The sequence below is a fragment of the Pituophis catenifer genome, unplaced genomic scaffold (genome assembly GCF_029215685.1).
Source record: "Pituophis catenifer annectens isolate HBS135680 unplaced genomic scaffold, rPitCat1.0.hap2 SCAF_12, whole genome shotgun sequence".
NCBI classification, from domain to species: Eukaryota; Metazoa; Chordata; class Lepidosauria; order Squamata; family Colubridae; genus Pituophis; species Pituophis catenifer.
Genome location: NW_027256892.1, coordinates 19361863 through 19380592, shown reverse-complemented (window position 1 = coordinate 19380592; position 18730 = coordinate 19361863). Strand labels below are relative to the sequence as shown.

Sequence of the window (18730 nt, the reverse complement as noted above, 5' to 3'; positions counted from 1 at the left end):
GTCTTTCCACCCATTATTTTTTAAAATAATGTGAGATTTAACATACTTAGTTCTCCCACTACCGTTGCTATGTAGTTAATGAAGGAAATAGTAGCATCCAAGAAAAAGCTGATCAATCATTTTTCTTTTCTAAAGGTAGCCTCTTTCTAACTATACTTCCAACGATGAAGGAAAGAAATGAGTAATGAAAACACTAAGCAGTCAAACATCCAAAGTGGCAAGGTTGAAGAAACTTCTCTGCCACAAATTCAGTTTCTTTTTGCTAACGTATTAAAACGATTATGTTGTGAGAACTTTATACCGTCCACTATTCCTATCTTTCAATTTAGTCCCGTTAATAACCACAGCTGGTCAAAACATAGATAATAGTCCTGAAGGGCATTCAAAGAAAATCTAATGTAGACATTTTAGAAGGAATTTTGACAGGTATTTTGGATGAAAGAAGAAATGTCATAGTACCTTCTGCTTGTGGAATAAGTGCTAAAATACAATACTTGGTCAATCTGATTATTGTTGGATAGTTCAATAGAGAATAGATTTCCATGTTCATACCAGCTGCTATAAAGCTACATAGACGGGAATGTAAGATGTGGGTAAATCTTGTATCATGATGAAGTTCAAAGAAGGTTTTAAACTATTTTTGACACACTATTAATAAGAGCGTTGATCATGTTAGATAAGTGACTACGTCTTCCTTGATCAGGAGACAGGGACGATTTTGCCTTCCAGTGACATGTCAGATGTTATGCCTGGAAGAGTTAGCGATAAAAGGAAACCAAAGAACACGGTGGATGGACACCATCTTAGCTGACATCAGCCAGAGCAAAGAACAACTCAAAGAAGTAGTGTGAGATTGGAAGTTGTGGAGAGACCTATAGAGTCGCTCAGAGTCGGACATGATTGAATGGATATCATCAGTGGTGAAGTCTTTTTTTTTTTTTTTTTACTACCGGTTCTGTGGCTTGGTGGGCGTGGAGTGGCTTGGTGGGCATGGCTTAGTGGGTGTGGCAGGGGAAGGATACTGCAAAATCTCCATTTTCACCCCACTCCAGGGGAAGATTATTGCAAAATCCCCATTCCCTCCTCACTCCTGGGGGAAGGATATTGCAAAATCTCCATTCCTACCCCACTCTGGGGCCAGCCAGAGGTGGTATTTGCCGGTTTTCCGAACTACTGAAAATTTCCGCTACCGGTTCTCCAGAACCTGTCAGAACCTGCTGGATTTCACCCCTGGATGTTGTCATCGTCATCATCATTATCATCAATCATCAACACCATCACAATTCTGGTCCCATCTTGGGTCCTATCCCTTCCTTGTTCTTGTGAATCTTGTTTGCCATCCTGGGTTGTAGAAACCATGTTGTCGTCTTTACAGACAAAGCTTTTGGACAGTTTATGGTCCTTGTGGGTGAACCTCAAGCCTGATATAAAAAAGGCCATCTTGGAATGGTCAATCAATAGATAGAAAACCTCAGAATTCTGGACAAGAACGCTGGTTTGAAATCGTGTGAGAGGCAGAAGAAATAAGGCCCTGGAGGATTTGCTCACCTCCGCTTCCAGTGGGCATGAAGAAGAGCGAACAGCCATGCTCTTTCTCTTAACACGAAAAAGAAACGTAACAAATAAGACAAGCAATTAGAGCTGTCTCTGGCTGTGAGCGGTGTCAGATGGATCCATCACTTTAATCAGAGTTCTGGCGTGTGGAGAAAATAGTTTCTAGATAAGGCTTCAGAGTTCTCCCCACCTTCCTTCGCTAAAGTCCTTTTTTTTATTATTATTTTTATGTCGAAGTAATAGAAAGCACAACTTGGAAGCATGCCTGGGATTGTGGAGCTGGTTAGGTTGTTTATTCTCAAACGCCTCACTTAACAGATGGCGCTTCAGGGTGGCAATACTAGGAAAGGCTTGGTGATATATATATATATATTGCTTTTATTTTTGAGAAGATATAAAGATTCGCCATTCCTTGCTGTTAGTATCTCTCTAAGCCTGGGTGAAGGGAATCTTGCAAGATCTCATTCTAGATAGAAAAATACTTGGTGGAAATGAGATATCCAGAGACTAGAACTTTCAAAAATGGGAAGAATTCAAGTTATGGAAATAATCTTTCAGGGGAAGGAAGGTTATCAGGGGTGGGAGGAACTCCCACATCATCCTATGTTTTTCTGAGGTGTTTTAAATGGATTTGTTGAGATTATCATTAACAGCAGGGGGTGGGCTGCTACGGGTTCACCTGGATTCAGGAGAACCCGAAGCTAACCTTATGACCGGTTCGGAAAACCTCCAAACCCCACCCCTGGCTGGCTCTGCTTGCCCAGCCCCTCCCCTCCCACCCCACCCTTCCCAGGAGTCTCCACGTGGCCTGTTTTGGATGCGAGGTAAGTGCAGGGCCAGCATGGAGGCTCGGAGAGGGGGGAAAATAGGCCTCCCGGAAGCTCTGGAGGGCCTCCGGAGCCCAGGGGAGGCACTTTTTGCCCTTCCAGAGGGCGAAGCCTCCAGAGCCTGGGGAAGGTGAAAATGGCTCCCCTGCTGTGGTGCAGGAGGCCGACTAGGCCACACCCACCATGGCCACACCCACCCAGAAACTGGGCAGAGAACCCGTTGCTGAAATTTTTGAAGCCCACCCCTGATTAATAGCAACATTTGACCAATGAACTAAGGTTACAGGATCCCTTTTTAGCATGTTGCTTGGTACCTTGCAGAGAAAGACTACAGGAGGAAGGTTTTCGATATAAATTGAAAAGACCATTAAATCCAGAACAGAGAAGAGATTAAAAAAAACCAAACAAACACTCAGAGCCTTTAAATCAGGGGTGTCCAACTTTTAGCTACTTTAAGACATGTGGATTACTGGCTGGGGAATTCTGGGAGTTGAGGTCTACAGGTCTTAAAGGGCCCAAGGTTGTACCTCCATGTTTTAGATGATATATGAGAAGGAGCTTCCTTCTGGTTCATGGTGTAAGATTAGCAAGCAGCAGTTTCTGATATTGGCTTGATTGCAGATTGTTCATCGGTTCACCTGATTTATTTATTTTTTTCAGTTATTTTATATGTGTGGTAGCCCATGGAATCAGATTTCTTTAGTCACGCCGCGATGGAAAGCAGTCTTCTTTTTAAATGAGTGGAAAGGAAGAACAATTCCAGTAAGCGAAACTCTTTTTGCTAAAATAAATCCTACAACTTTCACTTTGAAACTTTGGAGAACATCCTCGTGTGCGACTTCCAGAGGGGGTGGAGTGGGGAATCAAGATGAAGTGAGAGATTCTTTTTTAGGCAGGATGTTCAGAAACAATGAAAGAAAGAAAGAAAGAAAAAAATGGTCTTTTGTTGCATTTATGTCCTGCCTTTTCTTAGAGAGCTCAAAACAGCTCAGCCCAAAGTTTCTCCTAATTTTATCCCCATAATAACATCCCTATAGACTATTGACAGTTGGCATTGTTCAACTGCTACAAATACACTGATGACATACCAATGTAATACAATAATATAATGATTTCTTCTTGGGAGTTATCTGCACAACCATCGTAAAGTTCTAAAATCAGTGAGAAAAGAGGATGGAGAATGTTGATGATATGAGAAAAGTAGGACTGTGAAGTCATTATTTATGATACATGTGATATTGGAAAAAATGGCTAAAGGAAGGACTCATCTATCAATTGATTTTGTCCCATCAAGAGACTGCTTTGTTCTTAAACTCTCTATGCTGGTGGAGACATTTGGTATTTCAGAATTTACTAGAAGCCCTATATTGAGAAAAGCCACTGAGATCCTACGTCAAAGCATAAACTATATAAATAGGTCCTTCTTTCTTTTATCTATTCTTCCTTTTTCCTTATAATTTGACAATTGAGCCAATTACTCAGAATGACGGTGACCTTTCCTTCGGTGGGTACATTCAACCAGAGACTCGTCTGTAATGAACGTTTTAATTTGGATTCCTATCACAAAGAGGGAATTAGACTCCATGACCTTAGGTGGCCTCTTCCAACATTATTCTAATGTTCTATGAATCCCAGGGCCAGCTGAATCCATCAACTTATTTGCTACTTACCGTAGAGAATAATGCTAGCATTAGTGTTTCCTAGTTGGTTGTAGGCAACGCAAGTATAATTTCCGTAGTCTTGCTCGGAGACATTGAAGAAAGTAAGACGGGAGAAGAAGGCCTTATTTTCCACTTTCAACCCTTTCTGTCCTTCAAAGAGCCTGAAACACAGGAATTACAATGTTAGGCACCCACACAAGCATACTAGGAAAACCACAACAACACAGACACACATATTTCATTTATGAGCACAGTTGTCATCAGGCACAAATAACCAGGAGCATTTGTTGAGCTCAAAGCACAGAAGGGTTTATTATTGCTACCTCTAAAACAAGAATTTAGTTGACTAATGTTCAAAGCTAAATTGGTACTAGATAAGGGTGAATGGAATTGGCTGGATTTGGGTGCCTTGTGGCAACGCAGTGACTCTAAACTTATGGCACGTTTAACCCTGCCTTCCAGCTAAACCTCTTCTTCTCCTACAATGGTATATAATTTCTCATTTGAGAAAAACCTTGAATAGCTTGCAACAAAATTACAAGAGAGTAGTAATAGAAAAATCAAATAATGAAATAATACTATTAATTATTATTAGACCAATAATGTATGTGATTAGTTGCTGGGGAAAGCCAAAAGAAGAACCTTGCCATTTCTAAGTTTCCTTTCCTCCTTCTGGCTTACGTCCTACTTTTTCCTCAGCATAGTTTCAGATCTCTTTCCGATTTCTCTTAGCGTTGCTTTTAAATTTGTTGCAGGTGGCAAAGGATAGCATTGCAGCTTTCCACTTCTCTAAAAGCTTTCTAAGTAACCATACTTCCTAATCTGGAAAAAAAAAGCGCTCCATAGAAAGAATTGCACCTTTATGACTCTTTCTCCCACCACCACATTTCTTTGAAGTGTGGAGGGCCACATAAGCTGTAGACTTCAGGAGGAACAAGTCTACAAAAAGAAAAGACAGGACATTCACACACACACACACACACACACACACACACACACACACACACACACAGAGAGAGAGAGAGAGAGAGAGAGAGAGAGAGAGAGATAAAGAGAAAGAAAGAGAGAGAAAGAGAGAGGGAGGGAGAGAGAGAAAGAGAAGGAGAGAGAAAGAGACAGAAAAAGAGAGAGAGAAAGAGAAAGAAAGAGAGAGAAAGAGAGACGGAGGGAGGGAGAGAGAAAGAGAGAGAGAGAAAGAGAGAGAGAGAGAAAGAGAAAGAGAGAGAAAGAGAGAGAAAGAGAGAGAAAGAGAGAGAAAGAGAGAGGGAGGGAGAAAGAGAGAGAGAAAGAGAGAGAAAGAGAGAGGGAGGGAGAAAGAGAGAGAAAGAGAGAGAGAAAGACAAAGAAAGAGGGAGGGAGTGAGAGAGAAAGAGAGAAAGAGAGAGAAAGAGAGAGAGAGTGAGAGAGAAAGAGAGAGAGAAAGAGAAAGAGAGAAAGAGAGAAAGAGAGAGAAAGAGAGAGAGAGTGAGAGAGAAAGAGAGAAAGAGAAAGAGAGAGAGAGAGAGAGAGAGAGAGAGAGAGAGAGAGAGAGAGAGAGAGAGATACACACACACACATACACACAGACATTCTCCATAAATATCCGCAAAGCCACCATTCTCTACTCATCCATCAAACTTCAGCTCTCTTGTGAAATTGAATGGGATTTGATAGAAAAATATGTTGGGAATATTTTTCTGCATGGTATTATCAAAAGTATCTAGATGATGAGCCCTGATCTTGTAATGGAAGGGACCGGTTATTCTGTAGGAAACAGATCGCTGAAAAGGAGAGTCGTCTATGTGGGTAATCCTGAAATCAGGCATGGAGAATAAGAATATCAAATGTAGGTTATTATTATCAAAGTCATCTAACCTTGACATTACAATCACACGAGTACCTGAATTGTTCTTTTCAGATCATCAGTGTGACTATTTTAAAAACAGGTGCAAAAGATGTGTGACAAAGCAGCTGGCCCATAAGCGAGCAGGTTTGTCCTCTACAAAGAATTTAAGTCAGGGGTGTCAAACTCAATTTCATTGAGGGTCGCATCAGAGCTGTGGTTGACCTCAGGGGGGGGGGCTGGGCAGGTGTAGCCAACTGGGTGGGTGTGGCCAACTGGGTGGGCATGGCTAACTTGACGCCACTCCCCAAACTCCTGGCATTTTCCCTCTTTGCACAGGGTAGACTGGGCCAAAGCCATGCCGGCCTAATGTTTCCTCTTTGAATTGGGTAGATCGGGCTGAAGCCGCATTGGGTAGACTGGACTGAAACTACATTGGGTAGACCGGGCCGAGGCGACATGGGCCAAACCCTTATATTACAGGATGGCCCCGTGGGCCAGATCTGACCACATCATGGGCTGCATGCAGCCCATTGTTGTGGCTCCGTTGCCTGAGCCTGGGCTATCGACAGATGCAGACTCTGAGAGTGAGGGAGAGGAGTTGGCAAGGCCTCCCTCTCCAGGACCCTCCTCTCTGGCAATGCCTCCGGAGGATACTGAAGGCCAAAAGATAGGCCCAGAGCCAAGCACATCCCTGCAGCCACAGGTGGACAGCGACGAAGGAGATAAGTGCTGCCTGGACCCTTGGCAGATGCGCAGGGAAAAGTGTGCGCAGCAGAGGGGAAGGCGTGCCAGAGATTAGCTGAGTCACTGGACCACACCCCACAGGGTATAAATGTGGGTGTGGTGGCTGGTTCAGTTTGTGATGAGCAAAAACTGAAATAATCCATGATCTCTGCGTTACTGGACTTCTGCCTGCCTTGTCGGACTGCATTTGGACTAATCCTTGTATTGCGGAATCTTTGCCTGCTTTATTGGAAAGCTTGCAGTCTAATCTTTGTTTTGTGTGAGTAAAGTCTGAATTGGCAGCTAGCCACTGGGTTGCTGCCAGCTTTATCTTCAAAGATTTTGTTGTGTGGCTTATTAACGCCGGGCCGTCTGTGGGGGTGCATGTGTGGGACGGGGACAGAACACCCGTGGGCCTTGTATTTGACACCCCTGGTTTAAATTAATCAATAATAAACTCAAAGGCAATTCCACGTTCTAGAGCCAAATGCAGGAATCTAATCCTGCCGATGTGTGAATTGTGGAGTCCTTGCAGAGGTGAGCTGCCGTCCAGTGGTGAAATACAATTATTTTTACTAGCGGTTCTGTGGGCGTGGCTTGGTGGGCGTGGCTTGATGGGCATGGCAGGGGAAGGATACTGCAAAATCCCCATTCCCTCCCCACTCTTGGGGGAAGCATATTGTAAAATCTCCATTCCCACCCCACTCTGGGGCCAGCCAGAGGAGGTATTTGCTGGTTCTCTGAACTGCTGAAAATTTCTACTGCCGGTTCTCCAGAACCTGTCAGAACTTGCTGGATTTCACCCCTGCTGCTGCCGGTTCGGACCGGTTCAGACGAACCGATAGTTCCGGGGCAGGTGGGCCCGCACACCTGCCCACCCGCCCCGGCGTTATCCCATCCTATATAATCCCGTGTTTGACGCCGCGTGCATACACGGAAGGCGCACACACATAGGCTCACATTTTCGGTTCTGGGCAAACCGGTTGTTACATTATGTGACGCCCACCTCTGAGTCCTTGGTGCTCTCCGACCCTGGTTATTTGCTTGAAGACATTTTGCTGCCTGACTAGGTAAGATCTCCCATGCACAACCACGCTCAGAATGCACCAAGGACCCCGCGGTTCAACCTCGAGCTACAGAGGTTGTCTTCTATGAATGCGGGAATTCCAATAGCTGAGCTGTAACATGAAAGAGAAGGAATGGCCACAAGTTCACCACGGAGATAAAATAGTTATAAAAGACTGCTGCGGTTGTTTGTAAATTGTATTGCTACCTATAATTTAATGTATTTGAGCGCTGTAACTAGATTGGAGCTCCTCGCTTGGGGACAGAACTGATGTAATTTTCCGTGTTCGCACAATCCCTTTATGAAGAGCTTTCGCTTAAAATATATATTGCAACTGGTTTAGCCAGGGGTTTCGTCTCATTCCAGGAGATGAGTTCATTGAAAAAGAAAAAAAAAGGCCTGCCACTGTGTAGCCCGGGCATCCGTCAACTAACTCAGGATAACATTTCTGATCTTTTCACCAGGATTTAAATCTAGCTAGGGTAATGATATTGATCACACTTGTTGATCTTCTGAGATGGTGGGAATACATGCATCCTTCCTGATCTTCCTTGAGCTCTCAGTATCCTTAGAGATCACAGTATCTTTCCTCCTTCCTCTAGATATGTTCTGGTCAGTGTTAGTAGGGGACACAGGCATCAAATGAACATCTAGCCCAGGGGTGGGTTCTAATTTTTTTTACTACCGGTTCTGTGGGCGTGGCTTAATTTGTGGGTGTGGCTCGGAGGTCATGTGACTAGGTGGGCGTGGCTAGCTGGTCAGAGTCATTTCTGGAAGGTCCTCGCACTTACCACCAGTCCTCGCACTTATGACCCAACTCATTTGTTTGCAAAGGGACGGCCCTTTGAAGCCCCGCGGCAAGAGTTTAAACAGTTTTTTTCCCCTCGAGTCATCAGCTGGGACTCAGGAGGCAGCAATAGATTGGGGGTGGGACCAAATAAAAGGTAAGAATAACGTGGGTGAGTGGGGGGTGGGAGGGCAGGGGGGGAGAACCGGTTCGGTGATGTCATATCGTCACCGCTACTGGCTTGGCTGAACCGGACTGAACCGGGAGGAACCCACCAGTGATCTAGCCCTAAGATCTAGCTAGGGGTGGGCTTCAAAATTTTTTAGCAAGGGGTTCTCTGCCCAGTTGCTGAGTCGGCGTGGCCATGGTGAGCTTGGTCTAATCCGCCTCCTGCATCATGGTGGGGGGGGGCATTTTTGCTCTCCCCAGGCTCCGGAGGCTTTCATCAAGCCTCAGGGAGGGCAAAAACAGCCTCCCCAGGCTCCGGAGGCCCTCTGGAGGCCAGAAATGGGCCCATTTCTGGTCTTCCTGAACTTCTGGTAAGCCTGTCTTTCACCCTTCCCAAGCCTCTGGGTGCGCCCTGCATTTACCTGCATCCAAAATGGGCCATGTGGGGACTCCTGGGAGGGGCAGGATGGGGTGGGAGGGGCCAGCCAGGAGTGGGATTTGGGGGTTCTCCAAACTGCCCAGAATCTTAGCTAAAGGTTCTCCTGAACCCCTGCGAACCCACAGCAGCCCAGCCCTGGACCTAGCCCTAAGTCCCTTTCTTCCACAGGACTCTGATTTGCTCCATTCCCATCTAACATTCAACCCTCTACAAATTGGTCACCCAACATGTGCCTGTCAAGCCTGAATTTGATTGGAGTGTGGGATTGTTAGTATCCTTGGGTATTCTGACATTAATTCAATTTAATGAATGAATTAAATTGAAGAGTGTGGCCACGCGGGTGGTGACGGGAGTGACATGGCGCTCCCATGTAACACCTCTCCTGCGTGAGTGCGCTTCAAGGCTTTGGTTATCACCTTTAGAGCGCGCCATGGTTTAGGACCTGGTTATTTACGGGACCGCCTGCTACCACCAATAGTCTCCCACCGACCAGTACGCTCCCCCAGAGAGGGGCTCCTCCGGGTGCCGTTGGCCAAACAATGTCGACTGGTGGCCCCCAGGGGGAGAGCCTTCTCTGTGGGGGCACCTACTATCTGGAACGAGCTCCCCCCGGAGATATTGAGGATCCCGGATCGGCGTACCTTCCGTCGGGCGCTCAAGACTTTCTTGTTTCATCAAGCTGGCCTGACCTAAGTCTTTCCCCTTTTTAAATGGAAATTTTAAATTTGTTTTTAAATTATTGGGGTTTTAAATTTGTTCAGCCAAATTATTTAAGTCGTTTTAGTTTATTTTAAATTTTGTATCTATATGTTTTATTCTATGGCTGTTCACCGCCCTGAGTCCTTCAGGAGTAGGGCGGTATACAAATTCAATAAAATTAAAAAAAATTAAAAAAATTGACACTGTTTCAAGCTGAAGGAGGATGGAGCCTTCAGTCAAAACATCATTCCTAGCCGATGAGTCAACCATATTCCAATGGCTGGTTGACCAGAGGAAGAGGAGAGAAGTTGTCAAGCAACCAGCTCCCATCTTGGTTGGACAATGCAACAGTTCATTTTGGGAACTTGAGAAACTGAAACTTATATTGGGGTGAAAAGCCTGGAAATTACAGTACTGGCTTTTCACCAGTTAGTGCCAAGATGGTGTATCTAAATAAATTTGTTCTTTGAGAGAAAGGAATGCCTTGGAGTTCAAATTGTGATGGATGCATTACTTGGAACCTGACAGTGCTACGTCAAGCTGGAAAGTACAAGAGATGACCTCCCAAAAAGATCTGGAGATGAAAGGAGCAAAATACAACTTAGAGAACTATATTTTGTTCAGCAGTTGCAATATGGTCTTCCTAACCCTTTTCACCATCCAAGTTACTTCATCCCATTCCCTTCCCAGTGCATTACTTTGCTGGTATTCTTATGTTTTGCTTTTGTTTTATTTATCTGGTTCCTTTCTACGTTTTCTTGTTTTATGTTACACTGCGCTGGCTTGCTCTGGAGCAACTCATAATGGTTTGCAACTAGGATAATTGATGAAATGATTCCCATAATTGGAGTTTGCCCCATGACTGAAAATAATATCTTCATCAGATGGATGATATCTTTATGGTCATTTTTGAACGGATCTCTATAGTTTGTCTCCTTGTGATCATTAATAGTGGAGAATGACCCAGTTTTTTAACATCAGCTATGAGAACTACAGGAATCCACTGTGAGAACTCTTAACAATGATCATATCCTGCCTTTTCATGCCTTGGGACCTGTGATAAATAGTCTCCATGTCTGAATCTTGGAAGAATTGTGTCAGAGAATCTCTGGCATGAATCCTAACAACAAGAGCTGTTATTCAAAATATTTGCAGATCATGTATAGAGAAAAGCGTATTTCTGTGCCAAGGATCTCTGCAACGAGCACCGGAGCACCTCCCGTTTGACAGAATTGCTTTCAAATGCCAGTGCCATCAATCTTCTTTACAGAATAACTTATAATTGGCAAAAAAAAAAAAAAGAAAGAAAGAAATCAGGTCCAAGCCGCTCACAATTTGAATTTCTCCTAACAAAACAACCGATAGTTAAACAAAGGGAATACGGAAGGTAGAATGGAGCAGGACAAGGTTGATCGGTGATGAATGAAAATAGCGGTAAGTGGAGAACACAAAACATTGGATGCGTAGGAGAAGGAGATTTACTGAAGGAGGTGACTAACTCCTCTCTGTCAGCTGGCCTCCGACAGAGAGGAAGAAGCAAACAGCAATCTGTCAGTCTCCTTCAAATAAACCAGGGTTAGACTCGATGGGCTGAACATCCATTTACAATTGTGTGATTATATATATGTGTGTGTGTGTGTGGTGTGTGTGTGTGTGTGTGTGTGTGTGTGTGTGTGTGTGTGTGTGTGTAAAGGAATTCTTGCGGATTTTGCTCCACTAGTCGTTGCTGACTATAGGGATTGGTGCTCATCTTCATTTCAAGGCCATTGAGCCAGTGCTGTCCGAAGACATTTCTCTGGTCATGTGGCCAGCATGACATCACAGAGCATTGTTAACTACCTACCAAAGTGGTACTTGTTTATCTACTCACATTGCATGCTTTCGAACTACTAGGTTGGCAGGAGATGGAGCAAGGAACAGGAGCTCACCCCAACCCTGGTCTCAAGCCAGGGCTGCTAGCTTTCTGGCCGACAAACCCAGCAGGTTTGAGCCACTGCGGCACCTGTGAGTCTATACAATGGACATCGATTTGTGTGCACATACAAATCCACACACATACATTCACACACACATGCTGTCCTTTTCCTCCAATTTCCTCTGTTTGCATGGTAGCAGAAATACAAGATTCTTAAAGAATGGGTCATTTCTGTTTTAGCAACTGTGACGACACATCCCACATCGCCCCCCGCCCCCACTTGAGTAATTCATGTACCGTTTGTCATCTTTATACCACTGGAATTCCGCTGATGGAACTGCAGAGGCCTCACACTGAAGGATGCCCTTCTGACCCACTGGCACGCCAGTGTTCTTGGTGTCTGAGATATACGGTGGGTCTGCAGAGAAAGGAACAAGTTAAGTATCTAGGGCCGTGATGGCGAACCTATGGCACGCGTGCCACAGTTGGCACACGAAGCCATATCAGTGGACACACAAGCATTGCCCTAGTTCAGCTCCGGCGCATATGTGTGTGCCAGCCAGCTGATTTTCGGGCCTTCTGGGCCCACCGGAAGTCGGGAAATGGGCCGTTTCTGATCTCCGGAGGGCCTCTGGGTGGTGTGGGGAAGGCAGTTTTCGCCCTCCCCAGGCTCCTAGAAAGTCTCTGGAGCCTGGGGAGAGCGAAAAACAGGCCTACCAGGCCCACCATGCCATCGCATGCCAAAAGGATGGGGAACGTGGGGGGGAGGGTGTCACGCGCACATCCGTGGGGGGCGGGGAGCATTGAATTATGGGTGTGGGCATGCGTGCGCACGCCCCCCCTGCACTCCCCCCACTTTTGGCACATGACAGCAAAAAGGTTTGCCATCATTGATCTAGGGAATAGATTTCTTTTCTTTTTTCTTTTAACATTGGTTCAAAAACTTTCCTTCCTTGAGGAGTGCCTTACAACAAGCCATTTGAGTTTCATTTGCAAGATCCTCTTAGAAAACATCTGGTGTCGGAAAATAATGCCCAAAACCTGATAAGATTGCTTTAAAGCTAATCTGAAAGAAAGAACTTCCAGTTGTGATAAAATATTCAACAATATATATATATATATATATAATCCACAATCTCACAGGCATGGAACAATTACCGTGTTTCCCCGAAAATAAGACCCTGTCTTATATTTTTTTTGAACCCCGAAATAAGTGCTTGGCCTTATTTTTGTGGAGGTCTTATTATTTTGGGGCGCATGGAGCAAGATTGGGACTCCTCTTGCCATCTTACCTGATTTCCAGCTCTGTGTTTAAATATTTTTGGGGAGGGCTTATTTTCAGGGGGGAGGCTTATTTTAGCGCATGCGCTCCAAAGCCCGATTGGGCTTATTATCAGGGGATGTCTTATTTTCGGGGAAACAGGGTAATGATTTTTGGCTACAAACATCTGTAACCTTCAGAGTGACAGTCCATCACTTCTTTTCAGATTCTTTGCTAGGGGTACAAGAGGAGGTGCCTCCCAAGGATGGTAGTGTGTAAGGACACATAAGTCAATGCCACAGCAAAAATATAAGGTAATAAGGGTTAAGTTAACCTCTAAATCAGGGGTCTCCAACCTTGGCCATGTTAAGCCTGGCGGACTTCAACTCCCAAAATTCCCCAGCCAGCTTTTCTGGGAGTTGAAGTCCGCCAGGCTTAACGTGGCCAAAGTTGGAGACCCCTGCTCTAAATGAATGTAGGTTTGCCTGCAGAATGGAATACCTGGGTGCACATCTGTATCCATGCATACAAAGGAAGGCTACCAATTCAGCAAACACATTGGGAATTGCAATCCCAACACATAATAGACTGTCAAGTTTGAGAAAGCATACCTGCCCTAGAATACATGCTTCAGTTTGTGAAGCATTTTATTTTAGGGCAGGTATCCTTTTTCACAAGGGGAAGAAATTATCCCTGTTGCAATATATTTGCCAGTATTCAGCTAGGTGGGGACAATAGATGTATATCTATGTTTGTTTGCTTTTTGGTCCTTTGGATCCATATTTTGTCTAATTTTGTTGTGTTTTCATAATGTTCATTTTCCATGTTTGCAATTTTAACTTTTTGAATAAAAAATAAAATTTACAGAGGAAAAAAAAAGAAGACATGCTTCAGTTTGGAACAGATCTGTTTTCCTTCCTCTTAGTAGTTGTCTAAACTGGGGCAAATGTGCATTAAGAAGGCTTTTGGTTTGGTTGAACAACAGACGCCCAAAAAGTCAAGTATAACCAGGATTTTGTTTAATATATGTTAAATCTGACTGAAGCCTACATACCGTAGAAACTGTAAATATCATGTAAAGTTCCTGTCGCGATCATTTGTCTGACTATTTCTTTTTTTTTGATGTATTGTTTTAAATAAATAAATAAATAAATAAAAAAGGCATGTTGGCTCAGTGGTGGACCACATCATTTTAATGAATAAGGTCCTAGATTCAATCTGTTAAAATATCCAGTGAGCATTCTTGGTTAAATTGAGTACTGTAATACCATATTTTTCAGACTATAAGATGCACTTTTTTGTCTCCCAAAAGGGGGTGAAAATGTCTGTGTGTCTTATAGACCGAATATTGCCATAGCCCTGCCCACCTGCCGGCCATTTTTTGGCCTCCGCACACCCTGTTTTCGGGCCTTTTTTTCAGCCTTTTTCAGCCTTTATTCTTTTTTCTGAAAAAACGGGCTGAAAAAAGCCTCGAAAACAGGCTGAAAAAAGCCTCGAAAATGGGCTGAAAAAAAGCCTCAAAAATAGGCTGGAAAAAGCCTCAAAAACAGAGGCTTCGAAAAAGTTTCGAAAATGGTCTGAAAAAAGCCTCAAAAATGGTCTAAAAAAAAAAAGGCTGGAAAAGGGCAGAAAAAAGGCCCGAAAATGGGGCACATGGTAGCCAAAAACTTTTTTTTGTTGTTTTCCTCTTCTAAATTTAGGTGCGTCTTATAGTCTGAAAAATATGGTATGTTAGATCTCAGATAAAGCATCTGAATGTTGTTGTCCATCCCTTGAAGATTAAATAGAATATTCACCCCAAAGAAGGAGTGAATCCTCGTTCCTCTGAGCTGCAGGGTAAAGAAAAATGCAATGTTACGCACAGTTTACGGTGACTTTTACTCTCCGCACAACAGGAGTTGCAACATCGTTGGAGGCACTGCACTCGTACTCCCCCGATTGTTCCCGGGTGATGCTCGTGATCTCCAAGTATTCATCTTCACTCATGAATCCTGAAGCTGGAGAGGGCCAAATAGGAAAAAGAAGGAAAGAAAGAAAGAAGGAAAGAAAGAAAAGAGGAGCAAGGAAGGAAGGAGGGAAGGAGGGAAGGAAGGAAGGAAGGAAGGAAGGAAGGAAGGAAGGAAGGAAGGAAGGAGAAAGAAAGAAGAAAGGAAGGAAGGAAGGAAAAGATGGAAGATGGGAAGGAGGGAAGGAAGAAATAAAATAGAGAGCAAAGGAAGGAAAAAAGAAAGAAAGAAAGAAAGAAAGAAAGAAAGAAAGAAAGAAAGAAAGAAAGAAAGAGAGAGATGAAGGAAGGTGGGAAGGAGGGAAGGAAGGAAGGAAGGTGGGAAGAAGGGAAGGAAGGAAGGAGAAAGAAAGAAAGAATAGAGAACAAGGGAAGGAGGGAAGGAAGGAAAGAGGGAAGGAGAAAGAAGGAAAGAAAGAAAAGAGGAGCAAGGAAGGAAAAGATGAAGAAGGAGGAAAGGAGGGAAGGAAGGAAGGAGAAAGTAAGAAAGAAAGAAAGGAAGGAAGGAAGAAGGAAGGAAGGAAGGAAGGAAGGAAGGAGGGAGGGAAGGAAGGAAGGAAGAAATAAAATAGAGAGCAAAGGAAGGAAAAAAGAAAGAAAGAAAAAGATGAAGGAAGGTGGGAAGGAGGGAAGGAAAGAGAAAGGAAGGAAGGAAGGAAGGAAGAAGGAAGGAGAAAGAAAGAAAGGGAGGAAGAAAGAAAGAAAGAAAGAAAGAAAGAAAGAAAGAAAGAAAGAAAGAAAGAAAGAGAAAGAAAGAAAGATAACAGAGCTAGACTATGTAGCAATGCAATAAGGTGATAAAATACAGAAAAAAGAGGAAGTAACTTGTCGCCAGATATCATCTTTCATGCAGCACGAATGCTATTGGTACTTCTAGATTCTACTATCAAAACATTCTCTTCATTTATTGTGTCTCTTGATGTGGAAAACAGACACAGGGCATCTGAATGAGCTCGGAGGCGGCCCGGCTTGGCAACCTGCCCGCCCCCCTCCCCAAATACCTTTGTGCAAAAGGTTCTAAGACTCTTGATTTCTTTGAAGATGCTGGAGTGGGACTATTCCCTTCATCTACAGCAGAGGAAATCCTGATTTCAAATGAGACAAAGAGTGTTTCCTTAAAATCTCTTAACCTACAGTAACGACATTACCCGAAATCTACTTGGGGCATGTTTTTTGTATAGAGGTAATCAAACAAAGAAATATTTTCTAAAGTAGGGATTATTGCAAAGACAATTAGAAGGCTTGCTCTATTCCAATTGGGGCCATATACTGACCCTAACCCTAACCCTAATTGTCCCCTACTCTAAAATAAAGTTCTGTTTTCTGTTTGGGTTGTAATTTTAACCTGGATAGACCATCTGGGTGAGAAAGACTAGAAGCCACCATACCAGGTCAAGCAGGCTGTTGATTACAGTTTGTTCACCCTTATACTTGGTAGAAACAGGAAGAAAACCCCACACATTTCTCTAATGATACATTTCCCCCAGGATTTCCCCCAGGAAATAGTGGGATATTGCATTATGTATCCAATACATCACCATCATCCTGGAAAGCCCTTGGAATAAACTTTTGAGCTGGTCCATCCATGACCACAGTGGCGGGGTGGGGTGGAGTGGGAATAGATGAATTACAAAGCTTTGTGAGAAAGTCTCTTAAGATCTTATGTACATGAACTACTATCTGAATACCCGTGCTCTGCTACGAATCTATGTGATCGGGCTTCATAAATCGACACTTACAGCTTGAAAATTTATGAGTAGTTACGATCGGCCTCTCCTCTCCCCTTCTCTCCCTCAGCCTTGCCTCATAGAAGCCTATCCTATCCTATCCTATCCTATCCCTTCTCTCCTTCAAGCTTGCCTCACAGAAACATCTCCTATCCTATCCCCTTCTCTCCCTCAGGCTTGCCCCACAGAAACCTCCCCTATCCTATCCCCTTCTCTCCTCAGCCTTGCCCCACAGAAGCCTCTCCTATCCTATCCCCTTCTCTCCCTCAGCCTTGCCCCACAGAAACCTCTCCTATCCTATCATCCCTCGAAGCTCTCAAGAAGAGACTAGACTGCCATCTGTCAGAAATGGTGTAGGGCCATGATGGCGAACAGGTGGCACGCGAAGCCATATCAGTGGGCACGCGAGCGTTGCCCTAGCTCAGCTCCAGTGCATATGCGCACGCCGGCCAGCTGACTTTCGGGCCTTCTGGGCCCATTTTTCACCCTCCCCAGGCTCCAGAGGTTTTCTAGGAGCCTGGGGAGGGCGGGAAACGGCCTTCCTCACAACTCTGGAGGCCCTCTGGAGGCCGGAAATGGCCCGTTTGCCAACTTCTGGTAGGATCGGAAGACCTGTTTTTCACTCTCCCCAGGCTCCAAGAAAGCCTCTGGAGTCTGGGGAGGGTGAAAAACGGGCCTACCGGGCCCACTGTGCCATCAAGTGCCAAAAGTGGGGGGGAGCACCGGGGGGGGGGGTTGCGTGCATACGCAGGGCACATTGAATTATGGGTGTGGGCACATGCGTGTGTGACCCCCCCCCCGTGCGCTACCCCCACTTTTGGCATGTGACGGCAAAAAGGTTAGCCATCACTAGTGTAGGGTCTCCTGCTTGGGTGGGGAGGGGGTCAGACTAGATGACCTGCAAGGTCCCTTCCAACTCTGTTGTTCTGTTCTGTTCTGTTCTGTTCTGTTCTGTTCTGTTTTCTGTTCTGTTCAACTAAGCTGAATAGCTGCATCTCCCAGATCCAGATTGGCTGAGATATAAGCAAACAGAGCAACTGCTGGATTTCAAGGCCACCAAAGCCCCCTGAATGGAGTCCATTAATTTGTGGGAAGAATAAAGCATCACTTGGAACATCATGGGCATAAGAGACGCCCGCACACTCCCACAAGCAAAAGAAATGAGCAATCATTTCTTTTGTCTCAACTCTGGTTTGCCGTGTCTGTGAGATGTCTGCCAAGCATTCACCTAGGAAACGAGTTTTCTCGTCTGAAGGCTAGAAGTCCCTGAGTCTCTGCTAAATTCTGGTTGGAGAAGTGTGAGAGATCCTCTCTCTCTTTCATTCTTGAAAACATCAACACTTTTTGGTCAGGATCATATAAATCTGTAGAGATTCTCGGTCATCCAGGTCATGGTTGTCCCAAAGGTGCTTTTTTTTCAGGAGCCAACTGGACTTTCTGGTTTTTTCTTTGAAAAGATTTCACTTCTCATCCAAGAAGCTTCTTCAGCTCTGACAGGATGGTGGGGAATGGAAGGATTTATACTCCTTGCAGACAGCTGGTCATTTGCATCCTTTTTAGAGGGTGGTGGAAGCACTTGGAGGTTTATCCGTGTCCTCAGGGTCACCTGAGTAGTGCTCCTGGTTCCAGGACATATAAATATATATGTATATGTTTTATGTTTATGTTTTATTAAATTTATATACCGCCCTACTCCCGAAGGACTCAGGGCGGTGAACAGGCGCAAAATAAAATACATAAATACAAAAGTTAGAAACACAATTAAAACCAAATTAAATAATTTAGCCCAAGACAATTAAAAATCCCAATAGTTTAAAACAAATTAAAATTTCAATTTAAAAATTTAAAAGAAAGGGGAGAAAATTAGGCCAGGCCGGCTTGCTGGAATAGGAGGGTCTTAAGAGCACGGTGGAAAGTGCGCAGATCCGGGATCCTCCGTATCTCCGGGGGGAGCTCGTTCCAGATAGTGGGTGCCCCCACAGAGAAGGCCCTCCCCCTGGGGGCCGCCAGTCGACACTGCTTGACTAACTGAAGAATATAAATCCTTCCATTCCCTCACCATCTTGTCAGAGC

General features: G+C 44.5%; 1 protein-coding gene across 1 annotated transcript in view; it reads right to left on the bottom strand.

The window, feature by feature from the left end:
• The window catches only part of LOC139323098 (protein CEPU-1-like), a 177053-nt gene that overhangs the window by 23690 nt on the left and 134633 nt on the right, over positions 1-18730 (bottom strand). The window contains exons 2-4 of the mRNA XM_070952318.1: positions 14788-14922; positions 11962-12082; positions 4052-4203 (exon numbers count right to left, since the gene is read on the bottom strand). Coding sequence (XP_070808419.1) covers positions 4052-4203; positions 11962-12082; positions 14788-14922 — 408 coding nt within the window. The remainder of the gene's footprint in view (positions 1-4051; positions 4204-11961; positions 12083-14787; positions 14923-18730) is intronic.